General features: G+C 42.5%; 1 protein-coding gene across 1 annotated transcript in view; it reads left to right on the top strand.

Moving 5' to 3' along the window:
• The window catches only part of LOC144720650 (E3 ubiquitin-protein ligase MARCHF1-like), a 229,340-nt gene that overhangs the window by 89,295 nt on the left and 114,797 nt on the right, over positions 1-25,248 (top strand). Inside the window, exon 3 of the mRNA XM_078597567.1 lies at positions 22,786-23,481. Coding sequence (XP_078453693.1) covers positions 23,404-23,481 — 78 coding nt within the window. The 5' untranslated portion in view covers positions 22,786-23,403. The remainder of the gene's footprint in view (positions 1-22,785; positions 23,482-25,248) is intronic.

Raw genomic sequence — 25,248 nt, 5'->3', positions numbered from 1 at the left:
CTTGCATTGCACAGGCATCAGCATTTAGCCACCATACATGCAGTATAACTTGAGATCATTGTTGTTTGCACAGTGGCATGATACTGCACTTGCTTTCAACGATACTTGTGAAAAGTATGTGCATTGCAACTCAGAATTAACATCGACTCTATGCCTAAGTGGTTTTCGTTACCATTAATTGTGCCTGGCATAGGGACCTTGAATGGCACACTTATGTGCGGAACTTTAGATAATAGCAGATGCAACACATATCTATTCATTTGGGTATAAGGATGAAAAGATTACAAATTTACATTTGTAAGCCTGGATAATAGAGTATTCTAAAGCTTTACATTTGGGCACCACTCTTATTTTCCCCTGCTAAAGATGTGAGGTCCATAAACAAACACTAAAGCATTGCATTATAATCACGTGACCGTATGTCGTGCATACAAATACTCACCAGGAGGATTATAGCAACATATATCGGCTTCATTGACTGAATTACGGATGAACTATTGTGGTGGTGTGGTCACATGGCGTTTCACACACTGTGCTACGACCCATCCACCCCAGCATTACACAATGCGCACGTGTGAAAGGGTGTGGTGAAGTTATATCCCGCGTATATACGCGGGCCGTGCAAATTTTGCACAATCATTGTTTCTCAACTACAGTCCATTCCCCACGGTACAGCGTTCCATGATTACCAACCATCAAATACATGCAGTGTGCAGTGGCTTTAATTGGGGGGTATCACAGGAAGGATTTGTAACCATGGAAATTGTGGACTGTGGGGGGTCGTGGGGACTAAAGTGAAGAGAGCCCGAGGCTTCTTAATACCAAGTTTTATTTCACAAGTAAAATGAAGCATTTCTAAACTTTAAGCTGGATTGCTCAGCGTAATTTAATTTATGGACATGTAAAACGATGCGATTTACTTCAGCCATAGTAATTTGCTATATATTTTTTTTTTATAATAGACGTGTATGAATGTATATGTTGAATTATAAATGGCATGGAAGGGATACTTTTAATCCTGTGATGATCGTAACAATGAGCCCACTAAAAAATGTACATAATGTTCCCCAAAAACGTGTGGCTTTGGTTATTACATTAATTGTAATCTCATATAAAACAATCAACCATTTAATTGGACCACTAAAAAACGAAATAACCCAATTTGCAAATATGAGCTGTCGTAATTCAACTGACACCTGCTCTCTTTTCAGTGGTTGGAGACAGAACGGTGCAATTGCCGTCACTTTTGAAATTCAATTTTTTTTTATCTTCATGAAGGCAGACCTGCATGTGCTGTTCGACTTATGAATCTCGTCTTTACATTCACGTGCTCTCGTAGAGCACGTGAGCGATTCAACAGATACGCCGAGAGGGAGAATTTATTTTACTGCACAATAACGACTGCAATAATCAGAGCAGTCGATATAATACATGGAGAGTGGTGTACCCCGTCCATTAAGCAGCAGTGCAGTAGGAATTTTGCATCATATAGCTGCCCTTCACTTTCACAGCTTCACATAATTTATTTTAATGTGATATATACATTAACATTTATTTTAATGTGATATATAGCTTAACATGTGTATATATACATGCGTGTGCATATCCTTTAGAGAGGTTCCTTTGAGTTATCTCTAGTGGAGGCCTAAGCAATTGTGGGTCTGTGCCTTCACATCATTATATATTTGTATGCATACACCACACACACTACATATTTGCATGCAGTTTATTATTCTTTGTGTGCATCTGTAGTGACTAACTCGGAGACAGTAAGACTCGGAAGCACTTCTTTTACTTAACGAGCACCATCGGGATAATACACACACTACGTGGGTACACGCTATTACTGTTGCTAGCCTACACACAACACTCTAACCGTCTAACACTGACGGCGCTGAACGGAGACAGCCAACAACTATCTAGCACCATTGGTACCTCATTTGCCAGTAAAAAAAATATGATAATTGTTTTTTTACCCTTTTATCTGCTTACCCCGAGCTCTCATACTCTGATGGTGCATTGTCTTTGAGTTGTGCGTCTTTTGGCGTCATCTGGTCCAACACCATGTGAGACTAGGCTCTAAGGAAAGCTGTCTCGGGTGTGGACCAATCAACTTCAAGGACAGTGCATACATTATCAGAGTTATGTTTTTTGTTTGCATTATGACGGCAGGTATTGTGGTCTATGCAAGCATGACTCCTCGTAACAAGGTGTCAGTTTTGTTGCCAGATAAAAGGGTAAAAAAAGGGCAATTATCAACTATCTAGCAGCGCAATGTCGAGTGAAGACGACAGCGACGATCGCGATGAAACGACAGCGACGATGGTGACGACGAGATGGTGACGACGACGATCTTGAACAGAACGATGGGGATCTCACTTCCAGCAACAGCCACGAGCTCCCCCACAGGGACCCCTCTTATACTCCCCACGTGACCTCGCTCCGCCCTGACTACGCCCCCTATCCGCCCTGGCCACGCCCCTCTCCACCCAGGCCACGCCCCCTTTCCGCCCTGGCCACACCCCCTTTCTGTAACCTAGCGGGTTCCCGAGGATTCCTGATGGGCCCTCCTCTGTGACCTTTCCCCCCTAGGTGCCCCCCTCTCGCGTCTATCGTGGCCTGCTGAGGTGGGTAAGGCCATACACCGCAGTTACACTTTTCCGCCAGCAGCCAGCGCTATGCCACTACACATCTATGCAGAGAATATTGACTATTAACCTGAATGTGAACAGTGGTAGATGGGTAATGCGCATTAAATAATCCCAGCAAGGTTGAATGTCCTATCATGCATTCAGTGCTAATTGGTATTTGAATGTGACAATGGGAATCCTTTATGTCGGCTTAGCCTAAAATGAGTACTATGCCTGTATGGGTATCGTCAGCAATATCGCTAGATAAATGTGGCTGGGTGTATGTGATGCTGTCCACACCACCCTCTCCATGTTCCCTCTTTCCCTTAATTGATACCAACAGCATTGGCTCAACATCACTGGTGAGTTATATATGAGCCAGTTCTTAGCGTTTTCCTGGGTTGCCTAAAATGAGCACCTGGTGCATTGTGTAAACATCAACACTGGGGAGAGAAAAGTGGCTGGGTATGGTGCTGGCCGCACCACCTGGACGGGCAATGTGATTGGCCTTAAAAGGTGAATGTTCGTTAACAGCATTCCCCCATTAGTTAGCATGTCAAAGGCTATATGGGGGACCATTGCCTTTGTGCGCATGTGTCCGTCATTTCCATCACCTCATTCTTCAGAAACCATGCATTTCCTATTAACTGTAACGATAACTGTGTGCCGTACCAGCCATGCTGGCTTCCATCTCTTGCGTGGAATGGATCCACGCTCACAGGTATGCGTTTATAATGGGAAGCACATGACGGTTTCACGCCATATGTTTAATGCCATACCTCTTCTGAGCCAGGTCTTGTCAGATCTCAGACGATTTTTGCGTTTCATGTGGTAAGCAGCACTGTACCTCTCTCTGCGAGGCACGATGCACGTAAAATTGGAGGGGGTTTTTTTTCTTCCACCTTCAGACAAGATGTTTCTCATGAGCGACACTCTTTTCTCTTGACATACTGAAGTGCAGGCTATTTGAAGAGGTGCTCCTTTGAAATGTTGAAGCAAGGTCTTGCCTGTTCTGAGAATGTACGGTATCTGGAGAGAGCAAAGTGATTTCCTTCGCCACATGGTTGTAAAATATTCACGTGCCTTTTATACTATCACCCAAAGATGTCAATTGGGATTTGTGGACCCAAGTTTATACCTCCCCTTATCCCTTGCATTTCCATAACGGTTACCTATAACTGAGTTGTATCAGCATTTGTTCTCTTCTTTGCGAAATAAGCATTCATAATGTAGCTATGCTGGCAACAGAATAATAATAATTACAGTCGAGTTCACTTCATCATCATATGAGAATTGAGGGGACACTAGTTTCTGTTGGTGGCTCTGAACCAGTGTTAGAAATTCCACATTCTCATGGTGGGAGCCAGTCTCTCCACATGAATTCATACTCTTAGTTCTTTCGGTAAAGTCACGTAGGTAAAAAATGTAATTAAAATTAATAAAAAATAAAAACAATAGTTTTCATTTCATTTTTTACCTACGTGACTTTAACGAAAGAACTAAGAGTAGGAATCCTTGCAGTCACGAAAGCCTCAAATCTAGAATCTCCACATGAACATAAAAAGGAGTTTATCTAGATAGAGACTGTAGCTCAATAAATGCCAAATGCTTCTGAGGAAGGGGAAATATTTAATTTGCTGCTGTAATTTTAACAACTGAAGAAGAGGGATGATGTTAACTGAATTATCCCATATATGTTTGTGCTACAGAGAAATAAAGTGAAGTGTCTCATGATCTGATACAATTTTATAAACCTTCCTTAGCAACGGGCAGAAATATTTCTAAAATGCTAAACCTTTTTTTGGACGATTGTGCAGGACCAGGGGCAAGGTTTAAATTAGTAATTAAATAGACAGACCAAGTCCATCTCTGCAGTAGATACAAATGATGTACTTTTATGACATTCACATATTCAGGGTGGCACAGGGGTAACACTCGTGCTCCACAGAAAGAAGGTACTGGGTTTAATTCCTGCCACGGGTGCCTTGCCATTGGAAGTTTGTATGTTCTCCCCCAGTTCTGCACGGGTTTCCTCAAGGTTCTTGTATTTTTTCCCCATAGGTCATATGAAACGTACAATGTAATTGATATTGACTAGACATCACAATGCTGAAAAATTACCTGCAAATTACTCAATTGGGATCACACAGCAGCAACAGCAACATTGCCTCCGATTGCGAAAACTTGGCAGGACCCTCCTGAAAAAAGAAGTCTTAAGACTTTGCGAGACCTTTCTGGGTAAATAAGCAAAATAATAAAACAAAACGAACAAACTAAACCCAGTGATTTATATGTGGACCAAATTTATGTGTGCCATCTCCTGGAACTTCGCAGTGATTTGTTGACAAAACCTGGTAGATGCAAAAGAGCAGAGTGCTTTCAGGGTTATTTGGATGCAGGCAAAAATATAAACATTCTTTATGATCTTGATTTGAAGTTTTCGTGACTGCAGGAATCTATACAGGTGGGACGGACGCTTGTGTTGCGCCCGAAACGTCGTGATTTAATTTATTTTATACCTACGTGACTTTACCGAAAGAACCAAAGAGTATTCTTTATGATGGTAAAACATTCGAATACAGCTGTGTCACCCGAGAAGTTTAACAATGTTAGTGGGAAACATGGGAGGTGGTGGAACATCTGCTATTCATTAGATACGTTGTACCAAACTATGAAGTTAGAATCTCTCTGACCCTACATGTTGGTACTCAAATATGGATCAGAAATATGTTCTTCTTCAGTGCAATACTCTATGAATGTATCATGAGCATAGGGACAGATTGTTATTGATTAATATATTGTTATATATCTAGTCAACATCAGCTATGGTCAATCCACTGCTGGATGAAGGCCTCCCCAAAGGCTCCGCCATCTCTAATGATCATGCGACTAAGAGTCCACCTTGCACTTGCACACAAGCTAATTTAATCGTTTGAAAATATACTAATTCATCAAGGCCAGTCGGTGTTTCTCTGTGAAGCTTCAGTCTTTTCGATCACCACATTATATTAAAGTTATTCTTGGCAAAATGTAAATTTCTATTTTAAGATTCAGAGGAAATCTTGATTTTAAAATGTCAAACTATGCAAGTTAATGAGACTAAATTGGACGACAGAAGCTCATGTTACGATATTTAAATGCACATCAGAGAATTACATTGTCAAATTCATAAAAACCTACGTAGTGTTTTTAAAACATGCTAACATAGAGACATCAACATTTAACACGTAGGCTTTCGCGACCAATATTATCCATAATATAGCTTTTTAGGTTTGATCGTGTACATATGAATGTGTCGTTATTTAAGACAGAAACAGAAGGACTTCTTCACAAATCTGGCTATCGCCTGATGATGCTCGTTGTAATTACTGGTTAAACGTCGTACTCTGATTGTAAATGTTGTGGGTTTACTCTCCAACACGCCGGTGTGCTGTACTCATAACGAATTAGCACGTTATGTTTACGTGACAAACCTTACTAATAGGCTGTGTTGGGTGGTGGCGGGTTTAACGACACATTTATATTTACGTGATCTAACCCAAAAAAACTCTATTATGAAGACATCAACATTCCTTATTTCAGAGCAGATAGTTGCGTAAACCTCACAGTAAATTGCACAAATTCATGGTGGCATGTGTGGTTACCTACTATCACCCTTTGCACAAAATATCTCCTTAGAGTTAATCGCGAGTCTGGTGAATGTGATCACGAGTTACATGTAGCAGCACGCACAAGCCCTTGTGAAGGCCAGCCTGGCTGTTGATAGCTATACTAATGAGCAGCCTTATGACATGCCTCCAATACTCCTGACGTTAGCACTGCCAGTTAAAAAAGAAAATGCTCCCACTGGGATAAGTGCACAGCTGCCATTTTGCAAAAGGTTTCTTTAGCTTTTGTTTTCCAACAGATTTATTTTTGCCCCTTGAGAGTGACAGACCTAATAAGCCTGCGGTGGGTCTGCTGCAGATAAACTGTGACCTTTTTTTCCTTTAACAAAATGTTACGAATGTTTGCTTATTGATTCTTAACAAAATATTATATCAGTACTGTCAGCATATAAGGCACATAAAGCTGAATCCTGGGCTCTAAGAACCACTTGTGAAGACGTTCTTGACTCTGGCAGTGGTGAGGCTGATTGTATTTGTAAAAATTGTATATGTATAAAACTAGTCTTAGCTTTGGATGATATAAACAACCATACGCATGCATTGTGCATGTATTTCACCTCGTAGATTGAGTCATTCTGCAGAAGGCCACGAGCATTAAATATTTCATTTTAGTTTCCTTAAAGTGCCAAAGAAAATCTAGTTTTTACCTGTCAAACTGCTTGTGCAGCAACTGCAAATTGGCTACCATCATAAGAGAGCCTGGTAACACAGTAATGTTTTACACATTTTAAAGGGTCATGTTCAAGCACATCCATAATTCATAATATGCAAATTTCGCTGCTGCTAAACCACAGAATGTATGTCATAATAGTAAAGCATCTCTAAGCATCTGTTTGAATGCCGATTTAAAATGTGATAATAACTACTCAAAGATGCAACCCTTGTTGATTGAATATATTTGGACGTGATTTTAGAACCAAGACCAGATGTTGAATAGAAATTAGCGAGCCTAATTACTAAATGTTTACATATAAATGAAATACCTAAATCATGGAATGCTTCAATGATTGCTATACTCGTAAAAGGTGACAACAATGATTCAAAGAATTACATAACTGGTGGCCTCTCATAACAAATATACACTGTTTCCTTTATGATCTCAAAGCACCACATCTTTTAGAGGCCAACTAACAATGAAAGCAAACTTGTTTGGAATTTTAAAAAAATCTGCCATTCACGAAATGCATACTGTCAATCAGATCCCATACTTATAAAAATATATATCATATTTCATGCATAGGAAACTGATGCAAACATTCAAACCCTTACTAACCAGTGTCCTAATACAAATATATATGTAGAATTTTTAAAAAACCATTTATACATATTCAACAGCACGACTGAGATGAAAGCAATGCAATAAAATTAATGAATACATTCCCACCAAGATTATGATGCAAGAAGATGCCTTCCAAAATTTGTATTGGAAATATAATCATAAGAGAGATACATGGTGAAAGTTCTAAGAGCAAGCCTAGTGACAGAAAGAGCAAGCCTAGTGACAGAATGGTGGCTAATAGCAGGACCACATCTTAGAGAATGTTCATGGAAAAACAAACTGATGAGATTAGTTCATCCATGGGGAGGCCTTCATGCAGCAGTGAGTAGAGAGCATGGCTGCTGATGATGAAGGCATGTAGTATGCCGTAACAGATACTCAAACACGTACTCTAAAAATATATGCCTTTAAACACATTTAGGATTAAGCCACATATCTAATATACGCACCCGTGTATATTTAAATTACAAGAATATGTACATTTAGAAAATTAGTGAACTATATTTAAAATTGTGCAGGTTTTGTGGAAGAGTGAACCTTTGCGTAATGGAATAAAGTATGCAATTTTAATTATAATCAGCATGCATGGTCAGAGATATTCAAATGGAAAAGCCATAAAAGGAAACTTAAGTTTTCCAAAGGAATATTTTAAATAGCTTTCTGGCTTAGCTTAGCCAAATATTATGCTTGTATATTGGATGATCAAACTAGCAATTTGTTCGTTTTGTCTAATTGTCTTTGGTCCGTCAAATTTTATGATAATCCACTCTCTATCACGGCAGCCACCATAAGTATTACTTGGTTAAATTAGGACCCAAACTGAGTTCCCTTCCTCCAAAAATTATCACCTCGCCACAGGAACCTCTGTGAGCAAATCACTGTTTTATATAAAACAGGCAACTGTGACTATTTTCAAACGAGTGTATTATTCTTATTTTTCGGTTTAAAGCTTTCGTGACTGCAGGGATTCATATTCTTGGTTCTTTCGGTAAAGTCACGACTGTATTATTATTTATTACTAGAAACAAACTTATGCTTCATCAGACTTTTTCCAAGATCACAGAGTAATTCCGGACAGCATTTGAAATCGTTTCGCTGAGAACCGAAGTTGTAATTTACATATCGAGTCCAAACTTCACATGTATTTTTTTTTGCAATTCCCCACTCCAGACGTTAAGTATGGGCTATGACATTTTCACGTCAGGTGCACAGAATTAATAACACGTATTGGGATTTGATAACTCACAGTATGTTGAGAGGGTACCACAGATTAATTCACCTTGCTGTTGACGTGCATCTTTGTCGTACACACATGTACCAAGCAGAATTCGACCCGTTTCACGATTTAGATCAATGTCTATCCTTCCCACATTGGCGCTTCGACTAGTTATGGATAATGCTTTTTATGATCTAATTTATGATCTAATTTATGATCTAATTTTCTGAGGCCCAGAAATGTCATTGCTTCAGAATTATTAGAGCAATGGAATATATTTAAAGATATTGAGCAGGTTTTGATGTAGGCCATTTCCCAGTTACATTATTTTGCATATAAGAATAAAATATAACATAACGCAGTGCACATTTGTGTTTGAAGCACTCAATTTATATTTCAATTGTGTAACTTACAGTTAAATCGAAATATAAATTACAGTTGCTTAGCAATGATTTGTCATAGCATTAGTAGTCACAACAAAAGTTTCAGGTGTTTGATATTATAGATTAATTACTACCCGGTTGTAAAACGAAATTTTGTCACGTAGGTGAAAATAAAAATAATAATAATAATAAATAATCATAAAAATAAAATAAAAATCACTTTTCAGACATATTCGAAAAACACTCTTAAATTCATGCCACACATAGTGGTAGTTTTCTTCAACTACTTTACTTCACTTGACTCCTGTGTCGTGTTCAAATCTTGTAATCAAAATTTAGTCTACTTCCTGTTGTCCAATCAATTCAAAATGTTGCACACCGCACTCAGATCCGGTGACAATGAATGTCTGTATCAAAATTGGCTTCAATTAATCAATTCATTCGCTACTATTATTTTTATATATATATTTGTGCAGGTAAAAAACGCTGTGGTCCCTAAACTCTCGAAACGCCTGGTCCGTGTGAACGAGTTACGGAAGTGATCAATTAATTCCAGTCAGCGTTGATGTGGGAGCAGGCGCTGCATCATTGACGTACTTCTCGACCGCGAGTTGAACTAAGTTGTGAATAAAACAGTCGTTTTTTTTTCATTCATTTTTAAAGGAGTTTTTATGTTGTTTATTCATAGTTCAAATGTACACCTGGGCAGTGACAAACACGTCAATGAGAAAATGCTCAGAATGTCCCTCTATGCTAACCACAATGTCCCCTGGCTCCTGCATATTGACAAATGGGGTCCACATGTTGGCTCTCTTTTGAAATGGGGAACAGATCATTACATTGGGGGAACCGGGTGTGTGGAATGTTGGGTAAGAAAGGCTCTCGAACCCACAGTGAGCCCAGAGGTACGCAGCCGGCAATGGAAGTCTTTGAGGGAGTTGGTGTGGCCCACTGGATGAGGCTATGTATGTTCTTTTACAAAATTAGGAACGATGAATAACATTTCAAATTAGCAGAGTAGCTTAACTCAGCCGAGTGATCACAATGGTCGTCTCGACTTAAGCGACAAAGAGCGTTATCCACTGACAGTCTGGTTTGTGTAGAGTATCTGCAAACCAGACTTTAATTGCATCAACTCCCTACAAATCACATTTGAAACTAAAATAGAGCGAATTATGCCGCACTACGCTGGGCGAAAACAGTCTTTAAAGTGTAAGCTTAAAATAGATGTTTTTTTTTTATTTCAAAGTGCTTTGAAACTACACAACAGAAGGAACTCGGAAAATTGTGCTGAGATGTGGGCAGCTGCATTGTTTTACCCATTGATTTGCATTCTATTTGGGCTCATTAACATGTTAAAACATATCAACATCACTCCTTTTTTTGTATGCAACTGCATGTGTTTGATTTTTGTACCACAAATGTCACCATGGGAATCTTGAGAACCAAAAGAGTCTCATGCCCGATGGTTTATGGATTGAAAATCCCCCCTCGTTTGAAATATAATAGAATAACAGATGAATGAAAAATAATAACAGGTGTTTCATACTATCACTGAGAGAAAGGAAGATATTGACATTTTGGTTGACACACCTTCAGGAAATATCGATTTTTTTTTTTTACAAAGAAAGAGGGCCTGATTCATGTAGGGTTTGTTTGACACTTTACCAGAAGTTTTGCTTGAAGGGAAAATTTAACAAAAGCGAATTTGCCAAATTTACGTAACGGTTTTTCTCTGATTTGCCATGTTAAACGGGTGGACCCCATTCTGCAAAAAAGCCCTGAAGCCAATCAGGAGTTAGGGATACCCTAGTTGATATCAGCATGCTCACCCCAAGTGACAGGCTAAGCATAACCAATCAGGCTCCGTCTGTTTCACACATGTGCTCAAGTGTGTATGTGAGACTTGCTTTGCCTTTCCGCCAAGGTGCTAATTACGCACAATGATGATGATGACAACGATGTTGCTGAAGACATCGCCATGCCATGTCGGTCGTGGGGTTGTTGGAGCATACTTCACTCCACTGGATCTATGTTGGTTGGTGAAGAGTGGAGACCCGGGATCAATTTAAATTTAAATAGCTACTTGTATTAGCTATGGTCAGTAAACAAAGTTAAGTCAATAGCCCATAAGGTTGCACAGGGGGTCATTTGAATATGTGTACGCATGCATGCTTGAATGTGTCTGTATATGGGGGAGTGGTAGTGTAGCCTTTACTGCACTTCATTGCGAACCCGACGGCCCAAGTTCGATTCCCGCTCACGGCCAACACCAGTGACAATTATCTCAACCGGCTCTGGGCTTCCCCGAGGTCGATTCAGCCTCAAATCAGTACCTGGTGCGGTATGTAAACATCACCACTGGGGAGACAAAGGTGGCCGGGCGTGGCGCCGGGCACCCACCCCCTCGCGTGCCGTGCCGGCCTGTCATAGGTGCTGCTCGCTGTTGGGTGTTTGTGTAACGTGGGAGCCCGGTGTCCGTGCTCCTCCAACCTGAGCACGTGGTTCATAGTGCAGTGCTGCGCCCTTCTGCCACCACACTGATTCGTGTCTAAAAAAAGAAAAAAAAGAAAATCTGTGTTTTTGTACGAATGTGAGTTTCTAAGTGTGTGTTTGTGTATGTGTAGTGAGTCACTTTGGAGACACTAGTTAGGAGGCAGCAGCGTTTATTCTACACTATATAACACCGTTACACACGGGACTACAATATGCCTATCTATTACACACCGTTACACACGGGATAACTATGAACGGGTCAGAGCAGCCAACGTGCTGTCTCACCCACGACGTTGGACTTGGAGACGTAACACTTAAGTTCCACTTCACCTGTAGACAGCCCCGATATGCGATCGGGGCTTCCCTTTTATCGTACTTGGCGCGGCCTAGCTCCGCCCTCGGCCGCGCCCCCTTCTGGAACGTTTCCGAAGGTTCCAGGCTACCTTGCACGTGCCACCGACCCGGCTCCGCCCTTAACCACGCCCCCTTCAGGATCTCTCCAGAAGATTCCCGGCTACACTTCCCGTGTTCCCTCGGTCACCTTTGACCCCACATTCCTCACCCCGGCCCATCACGTGGTTCACCCGAGGCCGGTGTGACTCGTCCTCAAATGCCCCCTTCCGCCAGCAGCCCGCACCACGCTCCCGAGTGACCAATCACGTGGCATTCACTCGCTGTGCTGGCGGAGTGGCTGCTATCCCCTACTCTGTCGGTAGGACTCATCAGCCTCTCTCTCTGCTAGCACCCAGTACCACGCACCCTAGCGACCCACTGTGTGGTACTTGCATGGTGTGCGAGCCTCTATACCCATACTGTATTTCCTCATTCTACCGTACTTAGCGCTACGCGCCATCGTGATCCATTCTATATCACTACATGCGGATGGAGCAGTGGCGCACTGCCCTATGGATCTGGTGACTTGAGTTTGAAATCTCCTGCTTTTTGGGTCAGGTGACAGAATGGCGTTAGGACATGCCATTATGTGACCGAGCCCAATAATCAATTGTGAATCATAATATTGACGGTGAAAACCTACGTGCTAAGATAAGATTATTTGAAGACTCTCCAAACGTAATTTTTTTCCCTCAAGATGGTCAATTGGCTGAAATATCAAGATCTTACTTTCCCCTCAGCGACTGTTGAATATTTTTTTTTAAATATTAACCTGTTATTTTATAGGTTTAGAAAATCAGCGACTTCATGAATATGATTATCAAAGTAAACATCAAAGGTATCTTCGTGAAGGTGAACGATGCACGGTGACAGGCACATCACTTCGCGTGAGTGTCACCACTCAGCTAATAAACTGCCGTGTTCACCCCCTGTTACCATTAAATCCAGTGTCTGAGAATAGTTTCAATTCCACATGATCTAGCTTTAACATCATAATTTAGTACAGCAACCACGCAATTGATACTTTTTCCTTCGGAAAAATTGGCGCATTTAAGCGTTGGTTTTTTTGGTATTGGAAATATCGATCCCTTCACCATGGATCCCTGTGCGTAGAGTGCACTGCAAAACATTTAACCAGGCAGATAGTTTTTTTGTATAATATATTTAAGAAATAGTACAGGAAAATACATATACATTATTTAACTCAATTAGCAGTATGCATCTGCAAATTTGCAAATACATTTTCGATCGGTACTTTGGGAGAAATAAAATTTCCAAAAAAATTCAAAGCACTAATTTAATGGGTAATAAGTATGCATAATTATACTGGTAGGAACGAAGTGGACCAGACCACCAATAGATTAATGTGTCCGTCCGTCCGTCCATCTGTCCGTCTGTCCGACAAGATGGCCGCCCGCTCCCCCTGCGATATGTGAACTAAACAAGATGGCCGTCGCTTCTGGCGCCTCACGGCAAAACTTTAAACTTCGCTTCAAATTTACTTTACTGAAACGCAGCACGTTTTTTTAACACAGATACATGTATTAACACAGAGACGAGATACATTTAATCGCCTTATTTGTGCACGAAAAGCACGGCGCGAGGCCTAGTGCGGCAGGCTTCGCGAGGCCTAGTGCGGCAGGCTTTGCGAGGCCTACTGCGGAAAAGGCATCGCGAGGCCTACTGCAGAGAAGGCTTCGCGAGGCCTACTGCAGGGAAGGCTTCGCGAGGCCTACTGCAGAGAAGGCTTCGCGAGGCCTAGTGCAGAAGGCTTTGCTAGGTCTACTGCAGAGAAGGCTTCGCGAGGCCTAGTGCGGCAGGCTTCGCGAGGCCTACTGCAGAGAAGGCATCGCGAGGCCTACTGCAGAGAAGGCTTCGTGAGGCCTACTGCAGAGAAGGCTTCGCGAGGTCTACTGCAGGGAAGGCTTCGCGAGGCCTAGTGCAGAAGGCTTTGCGAGGCCTAATGCAGCAGGCTTCACGAGGCCTAGTGCGGCAGGCTTCGCGAAGCTTACTGCAGAGAAGGCATCGCGAGGCCTACTGCAGAGAAGGCATCGCGAGGCCTACTGCAGAGAAGGATTTGCGAGGCCTACTGCAGGGAAGGCTTCGCGAGGCCTACTGCAGAGGCTTCGCGAGGCCTAGTGCATAAGGCTTCGCTAAGTCTACTGCAGAGAAGGCTTCGCGAGGCCTAGTGCACCAGGCTTCACGAGGCCTAGTGCGGCAGGCTTCGCGAGGCCTAGTGCGGGAGGCTTCGCGAGGCCTAGTGCAGAAGGTGGTGGTGGGGGGTGGTGGGGTGGTGGTGGTGGGGTTGGGTGGTGGTGGAGGGTGGTGGGGGGGTGGTGAGGGCTGGTGGGAGGGGTGGTGTTGAGGGTGGTGTTGGGGGGTGTTGGGGGGGGGGCTGTCAACTGCGCGTCAAACAAACACCTTTAATTAACGTTACACTAGAACACAGTAATTTTTTCTTTAACTCCTCTATACCCGGTCGATATCCCTGTACCAGCCCACCCCGCAGGGTCCTGTTAATTGTTAAAGCTTGATTTGAAGCTTTCGTGACTGCAGGAATCCATACTCTTTGGTTCTTTCGGTAATTTATTTTTATTTTATACCTACGTAGAACCAAAGAGTATAATTGTTAAGTGTCATTTCATGAATATCTCTTGTGAGGAAATACATATATATTTTTAAGAGAATGATAACCACGATATCACAATACAAGGTATTTTAAAATGATGGACCCGATTTGAAATCGCTATATATCTCTGCAACCACGAACTGCCCATGAATGAAACTCTTACCACTTGAAAGTTCGAGGAATAGAGTTTCAAATGATTACCGCCAGATGCCTCTCCCAGCACAGAAACAGCCCTAGCCTCAGTCATTCGCAAGACGGTGACCCCGCAAGGGGCGTTTTGCGTTCTGCAGTTAAGCAAGACTAAATCCGTAATTGCGGTGCAGCGTGCGTTGCAACGGCGTTTTGGCATTGATCCGCCAATGTCAAAGAGCATTCGTCGTTGGTACCGACAATTTGAGGAAACAGGCTGTTTATGTAAGAGGAAGAGCACAGGGCGACCACGCACCACAGAGGAAAACGTGAGAAGAGAGGCGTTTGGTACGAATTAAACTATCGTCTCGATGTTGTCCGTACAGCCGGTGGAGGGCACATAGAGCATTTATAAAATGGTTAGTAAAACTTGATAACTCATTAAACCATTTGTATCTTTTTGTGTAATTGTAACATGTTGCCATCGTGAAATATACTGATTTGAAATTGTGCCCATAGTTTTTAAACACCCTGTATTTTCTTAAACAGGTCATATAATTATCATCAATTGCTATATCTTAGTATTGAACCGATGACAGCAACCAAATTAATTGATTGTGAATTCCAACTTTTTTTTATGAACGACATAACAGAACGCAGACAGGACACAGACAGAACGCAGACAGGACACAGACAGAACGCAGACAGGAAAAAACACACACGAGTCAATAACCCTGCCTTAAAAGAATAAAAGCAGAGCATCGGTGATGTTTTGGGCAATCGGCCTTCACAGCACGTAACCGGTTTTACAGACTGGTAATAAAGTAGTGAAATACCTGTGAATCTGTATACACATCGAGAAACTATGTATTATTGTGATGCCACATTATGCACTTGGGTATGTAATTCTATTTTTGTTTCTTAAACATGCGCAATTCTACTGATGCAGGTTTTACCCTGCTACCTGTTAGGCCTCTATACAGTACCGCATATTGTGTGCAAGAGTTAGTTACACTCGCCAGCATTTCTACAAAAGCCATAGATAGCCATTTAAAATTGCCAACAACCAGAGAGCCACAGCCACAGCTCTGCCGTTCACTGTGTTGTGCCATTGCGTGGCAATGAACCCGTTCGCGGCAGTGCCTCGGTATCCAGCAGTGCAGAAAAAGTGATAAAAATTGTACTGGTAAGAACCTCCTGGTTACACCAGCCCACAGGGGATTATTGTGTCCGACGTGCAGGGAGGGGAGGGAGGGGCTGGGTGGGGAGGGGAGGGTGGGGCTGGGTGGGGAGGGGAGGGGAGGGTGGGGCTGGGTGGGGGGTGGGAGGGGTGGGGCTGGGTGGGGAGGGACTGGTCACCCCGTGGTGCTCTTATAAAACTCAACGTTTAATCTACTCACGCCGGCTTGTGCCCGCCCTCACAGTCGGCCATATTTGCGGAATACACCACGCCACCGTTGACCCTGGACATTGACCGAGCAACCCAACGTTCCTACCAGCTCCCTCCGCAGGAATGTGTTTATTTTGTACGTGCAGCGCCTGACGCATTCTCCACGATGGGCCAGACACGTGGGTTCCATTAAGCACATCTGAGCACGTGTGCACTTGCCAAATAGTCTGAAACAAGACCGGTATTTTGTGAGGGCGTTGCTTTCACCATCCCTATATGGTTGGTGCTCAGGATTTTTGTTGGACACAAATGCAAGCGTGCTTAGTACAGTTTAACTTTGAAATGCGTTAAACAGAAAATGTGCCACGAACATTTCAACAAAAACATTGATGTGTGATTAATACCTTGGAATTAGATGACCAAACACCTTTACGGGGATTGTATATCCAATTAAAGTAAGTTAACCAACTAATTAATATCTCGACTTACTCGGGAAGGAGCCAAATAGATTAATTAGTTACAATTTACAATCTGTTTTTGTAAATAATTTTTGTATGTATTGAGACATAATTTCCACCATCATCATGATAAGTCCACTGCTGGATGAAGACTTCAAGCAGCTGCCTTCTCTCATAATCCTGTGATGAATTAACCCAACTAACACTTGCAAACAAGCTGATTGTGTTGCTCCATCTCTTTGGCCATCGTCCTCTTGGGTGGCACTCTTCCATTATTCTTGACAAGCAGTTTTCATCTCTGTTCGTGACTTGTACTGCCAAACCCCATTTACTTTTGTTAACAGTTAGAAATATGTCTTTAACCTGTACGGTTTTTTTTCATCCAAATGTTCCTTTCTGTCTCTCAATGTTATTCTGAGCATGTGTAGTAACATCGCGGAATGTCACTCTGCAGTGCCGGCCCTAGAGAGGCACGGCCTGCGGTGTAACGACATTGCGGATACCACGATGATGTGGGTGTAGTACCGGCCCTAGAGGGGCCTGGTGAGCACTGATGGATAGCGCTCGATGGCACCACGCTTGGTGTACAGTGCCAACCCTACAGGACTGGGTATGGGAGTGCCGGCCATAGAAATGAGGTTACTAAAGGGCATGGCACTCTGGTTGACCCGAGAGGACACGTGACTGGTTAAGTCTAGAAAGGGGCCCAAGTGCAGGCTAGCGGTGGTCACGTGGTTAGCATCCAGATCCTTCCTGAGGATTCTGGAAGGTGGTCGTGGCCAAGGGCGCAGCCAGCCACGCCGCAGAGAATGTAAGCCGGTTGTTGTTCATCCTGAAGAAACCTTCGTCTACGTTCTCCGTTCAACGAGTCTCCAATACGTGGACCTGGACCCATGCTGTGGTCCCGGTCCGTAGTAGCAGTTACGTTGTAATTAGTGTAGTTAGCCTAGTGGTCACCACCATTGGTTGTTATTCTGTTAAGGGGAAGTTACCCCGTGTGTTGGAGTTAAATAAATGTGTTTCCTCCAAGTATACGTCTGCGACTCAGTTGAACTCACTACACATGTAACGCACGGTGATTTTTTATACATGTTTAGGGGTTTTTTTCTGTTCATCAATGTCCATGTTTTTGATCCATATGTCATAGCATCCACAATGAAGTTGGTGAAGTTAGCCCCTTGACTTCCAAGGTGAAGATATGAAGTCGGAAACTCACACAGATGCCACTAGTTAACACGATCAACCCTTGCCATGATGATGCAAATCACTTAAATACCTATATCTTGATGAGTTACATTATTTACAGTGAATGTGGGATTGCTCGTAAAACGTGTTTTGCCAACAAATGGAAAGTCATATGACTTGAAAATTTACACCAATGGCAACAGGCCCATGTACATTTTGTTGAATGAGTCGAAGCTGTGGTGCATGGGTTCAAAGTTCCCAATATAATAAGTATGTAACGCCTTTGCAAGGCATGCTGGTCTGAATGATTGTACTGTCACAGTCTAACGGGCTAATAGATATGCAGTGTAGGTTGAGCTCACAATCTATCACAGGCTGATTTAGTTCAGGTTAACTATAACATTAGTGTTATCATGATGTAGACTATAATTGTACTAATTTCAATGTGGCTTTGCTCTGGTCAGTGAAGCAATTATTAACTCAACCGCAAGACGTGCTGTATATCACTCCAGTTTATTGGCAGATGAAATATGCATGTGAGTTTGTAGCCATGTAGGTTGTATTCTTTCATGTATATGCAATAATCACTTTTCAAGTTTCACAAACCTTGTATCATGCTATTTTGGAAGTGGCATAATTTAAATATTCCTAAACGTGAAGAAAATCTGAATTTCAAAATACTCAAAACCTTGGCTAGAAAGGTCCCAAATGGGACACAACAAATGCCATGGCCATGAGCGAGGCTGAGAATACCACGTGCATCAATATTGCATTCACAACATGTACAGAATAATTGAACCAAAGCTGAAGGTCTACAGGGGAAAATAACTATAACGGTACTTATTTTTCAGACCTAAGAAGTATTTTATTTAGCATTTATAATTCTGATTGTAATTTTAATAACCTGACTTTGAAATGATTTAATACCTTCCCAAAAAAAGGAGGTGCTCGTGAAACAGGTCACGTGACCTTCAGTGATTACAGGCTAACACCTGGAGCAACGTTTTTATTGTTCAGTGACGATGGATAGACATTAAAATGTTATTGTATGGACGAGCCTTTTGCCTGGCCAAGGACAGGTGTATTTCAGTAAATCTGAAACTTGCAAGCAAAAAGCAGACTGCGACGTGATATTCATTGCATCAATTCGTGTGCAATTTGTAAGGCCGCGGTGACACAGACCTATTTCATTTTAAGGTTATAATCCCTTGTTCATCACGACGTCCGTTTTACTTCTATGTCTCAATAGCGTTATGGAGATTGCGTGACGTGAGGGTCCTGCCTTTGTAATGAGGGTTGTAAGTTGACGCTAAGGAGGGGGGAGGAGGCGCCTCACCCCCCAATGTGGTGACGTCACCCACTTATTAATATTAATGATGGGGGTGTCCATTAGGAAGACGTCACCTCTTCATGATTATTAATGTGGGAGGGGCTGTTTGATGTGTAGTGACGTCACCTGCTTATGATTATTAGTGAGGGGGGGGGTGCCACATGTGGAGTGACGTCACCTGTTCATGATTATTAATGAGGGGGGCTGGCCAACGTGAAGTGATGTCACGTGCGGGACACACAGACAGTCTTGGCTCATTATAATAGGAAATAATGTGTGCAGCATCCTGGTAGCATGCTTTGTGGACAAAATGGCGGGTTTTTTCTTTATTAAGTCAATCATGAAAGCACGTTTTTATTCTTTTCCGCAATTTTATTCCGCTCAGTGTCATGCCATGAGAATCACCAATTTAGATCTTCAGCGAAGCAATGCAACCCGTCGAGATAGAGGATGGCCCACATACGTGGATATCACAGAGCTACCTCTGAGATACCTCCAAGTGAGCTCTGGCACGTACAATAGAGGCCAGCACTGTACATATGGACAGTTGATTAGATGATGGCATATGTGTTAATCGGAGCTGAAATTTCAGCCAAAATTTGGTTAAAAACTGAAACAAATTTACGTGATGGGTTTTTTGTGTGGACAGTCATTGGTGACTCGGCTGAGACCACTGGCTCACTGCGCTGGAGAATCCCAGTGTAATCACAGGCAGGTGCCTCAATGCACCAGTCAGTTCTGTACCCTGACCTCTGAGCCACCTCACCACCTCCGCATTGATGCATTTTTTAAAAGCAACCAGTTTTGGTTTTTATGTTTTTTTTTATACAACATGGCCTCGGATCAAATTTGTAATATTCAACTCTGTTTGAAGCCATTCTGGTTCATGATTCCATGCACTATGTGAGAATTGGTCACAAGATAGAATCCAGCATGGTTCGGATCGGATTTAATACAAATAAAAATTAACTAAATCAAGCCGATAATTTACTACAAATACAATATACAACTCCTAACAGACATTTTATAAACTGTCCCATTAACAATGTAATTCTACATTTTCAAACCATTGAAGAGATAACATCTTTCCCTGAAAGTACTGCACATTCCCGGGTAATAAACCACAATACATGCAACTCCCATGATGCTTGCATGGCAATAGGCTTGGCTTGACTCGTTCACGATAATTAGTTGAATTATGTATGCATATAATCGAGTGTCTTAGAATTATATACAGTCCTATATATATGATGAATTCAAGTCGTGTATGTTGCATGAAGGCGAATGAAAATATGGAGAGATAAGAAGAAGACTAGATTTAATAAGATGGTAAACATGAGGCAAAAATAATAGATTCTTGAATTGATTGGTGATCCTAAATTGTGCAAAATCAATGTTTTGTGAGTAGGATGCACCGTTACATGATTAGCGTCATATTTAACCATTTGGCTTCTCAGTGTTCTGCAAGCCAGGACAAGGTAAAGTCCCGTTTGCTCTTCTATATTAACTGTTTTAGTACTGCAGTTACTATATTTAGCTTTCTACTTTTCAACAATTTAATTATAATGATAATCATGATCCATTTGTTTTAAATGTATCGTGTGATTAAAAACGTTTTAATATTGAAATTACTGCAGTTAAATTCATTTTCTAATACGTTCACTGTATCCCTGAGAGAAAAATCAATATCACTTTTTTTATTAGAAAGGACATAATCCGATGCGATGACTACGTTAGAATCCGATTTTTATTCCGATCAATTAAAATTGTGGCATTGTTAAGACAATCTCCTGAACCAGCATATTTGATGGGTCTGGGGATCATGCAATTAAATCCGATGGTACACCCCGAGCGTACATACAGCTGTATGTATATATACATACATATACAGCTGTATGTATATATACATACAGCTGTATATGTATATATACATACAGCTGTATGTATATATACATACATATACACAATCATAGGATGGAGCAGTAGTGTAGCGGTCATCGCGCTGCCCTACGAACTCGGCGACCCGAGTTTAATTCCTGCTCATGGCCAACAAGAAGTGACGATCATCTGAACTGGTCCTGGGCCTCTCCTTGGTCGACTCGGCCTCAAATGAGTACCTGGTGCAGTATGTTAGCATCACCGCTAGGGAGACAAAGGCGGCTGGGCGTGGTGCCAGCGACCCACCCCCTCGTGTGCCGTGTCAGCCTTCATAGGTGCTCGCTAACAGGACTTGGCCCAACAGTTTGCTAAGGATATACGGGTAATCTTTATCTTTATATATACAACTTATACATATATGTATATAACAATTGGCATGGCTGTTGCTTTAGTTACCATAGCCTGTCGTGGCTTAGTGCACCCAGCACTGGGGCAAGATCAAGAACGTGTGTGCAGAGTGTTTGGCCAGCCCTGGCTGCTGGTGTGTGAAGCCAGAGCCAAAGAGCATGCCACAAGAGACTAAAGTCCTGTGCCAGCTTCGTGTCTGGAGTTCCCTCCACTATCACGCACCATACATTTATATTGATAAATAAATCCGCTGCCATCAGTATCGTACATTTGGACAATTACCAACCAATGTTTTTATCGCACGTAATCATTCTCGCATGCATCTACAGGGCACGGTGTTCTCATTATACGTCTGGATGTCACAACACTCCTACAAGAAAAATACATGATTATGATGGGACGCATAATCTCTTGATCCTGCATAGTGCGTGGGCATGGTATGGGACGCAAATTGTTGTATTCAGCAGAATGTCTTGCTTCAGGGTTAATTCCGTGCAGGTCCAATTAAAGGCATCACCTGCTCACAGTGACGCACAGTCTGGCCGACTGCAGCGCTCACACCACAGACCTGTTTTGGGCAGAGCCTAATAGTGACTGTAAACAAGGCAGTAAGCACATGTCTTTGAAAGGAGTTAATTATTGTTATTCAGAGTTTCTGCCAGCTTTTCAGATGAAACCATTGATGACTTTCCAGCAATTAGGAAGGTACGCCATAAGTACCAACTAAATGTGTTTTTATAAGGCTTTTCAGCTTTTGAACAATGTAATAAACTGGATATTTACGTGGAAATGCAACCTCTTACGTAATTGATTTTTAAGAAGACAACCTATACAAATGGTGTGTGAGTCTCAAGCTCTCCATGAGCATCATCACTTTCATAATTATTCTCTGGCATTATCATACACCTCCATAATAATAATCACAATTATAGTCATTATAAATGTAATCGGTCCAGTATTCAGCTCAATTCACAAGGGTCTTGAATCATAATCTGAGTCAGCTTATCTTTTTAGTTTGTTTTGGTTTTTTGCCAATAACATTTTCCATTGTGTATTACAACAAAGACAGCTCTTACTAAATAAATAAACTACAGAGATTGAGGACAACCTCATTAATGAGCTGATAAATATCTGGACCCACGTAAAAAAAATGCCCTTTACATTATGCATGATGTTGCAATTCAGACGGTGGGGGGGGGGCAGTTAAGAGCCTTGAAGTGTGTTACCGCATCCTTTTTTTCTCAGCAAAGTGTTTCTCTTTTGTGTGATTTCGCATGGGTTTTTTTCCTCTCTCTCTCTCTCTCTCCGTGCAGAGCTGAGCAACAGACGCGCGCAGCAGAGTGGCTCCCGCAATCCGGCGGCGGCGGCGGCCAGCGCTCAATCCTCGCAGGACACGTGAACGCCCGAGTGGGCACCGCAGCCGTCGCCGTCAACGCGGATCCGAAGCGTGCCACCGGCACGGGAGATGCGCAAAAACACGCGTCCCGTCCGTATTTTTTTTTTACGAGCGACGAAGCCGTAGAAATTAAAGTGTGAATCGTTCCCCTTCACGAGGAACAGGGCGAGAGAGAGAGAAGCTGACAGCATTTTGCGCCGTTTTGAATCCCACTGTGGAACAAAGAGAGGACAACACCAGAAAAAGGCATCACTCTGCGGGAAGCTGCACATCGCGAGCTGGAGCGCTAATTATTATTCATGACAAAAAAATGCAACGTGAAGGGGGGGCGCCTGCCTAGGCGTGCAGCCTTTGTGCGGGAAGGTGTGTCTCCACGTACGTGACCGACTGACTGACCGACCTACGCGTGGCAAGCGGTGACAGTCGCCAGGCGGAGTGAGCAGCGGAGGAGGAGGAGGCTGTGTTTGAGCGATGGTTGTTTCACCTCGCGGAGAGTCATTCGTCTCGCTGTGACCCGAAAGCAACTCGGTACGCGATGCCTCTCCATCAGATATCCGTCATTCCTGCACGGGACACAGCCGCTTCCGCAAAGCCCAAAGACAAGGAGAGCCAGGTGAGTGCCGGCTACCTGTACACAGAGAGCTCGGTCTATGTATCTCGTCTGTGATGTTGCACAAAAGCGCGCGCGTGTGTGTGTGTGTCTGCATGCGTATATACGTGCACATTAAATATAAACCTAGCGGTCGACTGCTTGCAAGTTCTGCAGAGTGCAATTCCATTGCCACATTAAACAACTGTGTACAAATACTTTTGACTAAATGTTTGTATGCAAGTGAAGTATATTGAAGAACATGTTTTTGTACAAGTTTCATTTTTGGACATTCCATCAGTTGCACATGAATGGATGAGCCAAATGGATTGAAAACCGTTTCATCATTTGTTTAACTTTACATGTACCACGGTGGAGAGATGTTAACTACCTCGCCTCGTATGCAGGAGGACGTAGGTTCGATTCGGATCCTGGCACCTGGAAATTTGGAGTTTCATGTTCTTCCCATGGTCGTGTGAATTTGTGTCAGGGTCCTCCGGGTTTTCCCTACACATTTATAAACGTGTATTTATAGTATTTGGCTGCGGTAAATTTGCACGCAATAAGACACTTCGTTGAGCTATCAATTGTGGATAAGTTGCTTCTGAAAAATAGCTATATAGCTCAGTGGGCCTTACCTGGTAAAATAAAATAAAATGTTTATTTTTTTTATAGTGTACTATTAGTATTGTTATTCAGAAATGGGATCAATTAGCCCAGGCTTCATCAATGTTACAAGTTGGGTGATGCCTCGGTATATAAGGTGTGTTCATCACGGTAACTTACCTGCCAGTCATGGGCTGGTGTGGGGCTCTGATTACAACAGCAAACTTGACAATCAGAGCTGCCTTAATTTGCAAAAACTCAAAAGTATCGTTCAGACAATCATAAGTCTCTGACAAAGACAGGTTGCAGTAAGAGCACGGTGACTTGATTGTGCATTCTTAATGTAGTCTTCTTCTTCCACGTGTTTGGTCCCACTCAGGTGGGGTCTGATATCCTTGCCAACCTTCTTCATGCTGCCCTGTCCTGTGCCATCTCCATTTGTGCTCCTCGGTCCACCATCTCCGATCGCACCACATCACCCCCCCCCCCCCACCTTTTCTGCCTTCCTCTTAATCTCTTTCCTTCCACTTGCATCACTTGAACCTTCTGACCCACGTCATTTTCCTGTCGTCTCACAACATGACCGAGCCACCACCAGCCGTTTCTCTCGCATCTTCTCTGAGATTTCTACCACCTTCAGTCTTCCTCTCACTTCTTCATTTCTCACCCTGTCCTTCCTTGTTAAACCCAACATACGTACTCTGTATGCAAATGTTTAACCCACCGTAGTGTCTAACATCAGTTTCTTGTATACCAATTTTAAAATAGTCTTATTCCCACAGCAGTGTGGATAAAATAAGAAACTGTTTATATAACGGTATACCGTGGAATATTTGCAAACTATTTCATTTACCCTCTTCACTGGTGTCCGTCTTTGGTATGGCATTGGGGGGGAAGGGGGTAGCAACAGTTTGTATATACGCCATAGTTGAATGTTTAGATTAATTACACTGGTCAACAAAAAAACATTTTTTTCTGGCCTGGACTTTTGCAGCTGTTTTAGACTAATTTCAGGGTGCTGATTCCAAATATGATCTCAGATTTGCTGTATCACATCTCATTTTTATGCTTTCGGCATACCCCATTTTCATTGATTTTACCCGAAATTAACTCTGTCACTTATGATTGCAAGTTGTTGCGAGTTAGTGACTGCTTTAGTGTTAAAATATGGTGCTGTATTTTTAG

This window comes from Lampetra planeri, chromosome 9, assembly GCF_965212315.1.
Source record: "Lampetra planeri chromosome 9, kcLamPlan1.2.h2, whole genome shotgun sequence".
NCBI lineage: Eukaryota > Metazoa > Chordata > Hyperoartia > Petromyzontiformes > Petromyzontidae > Lampetra > Lampetra planeri.
The sequence above is the reverse complement of the archived record's forward strand: the minus strand, read 5'-3'. Positions and strand labels throughout refer to the sequence as shown.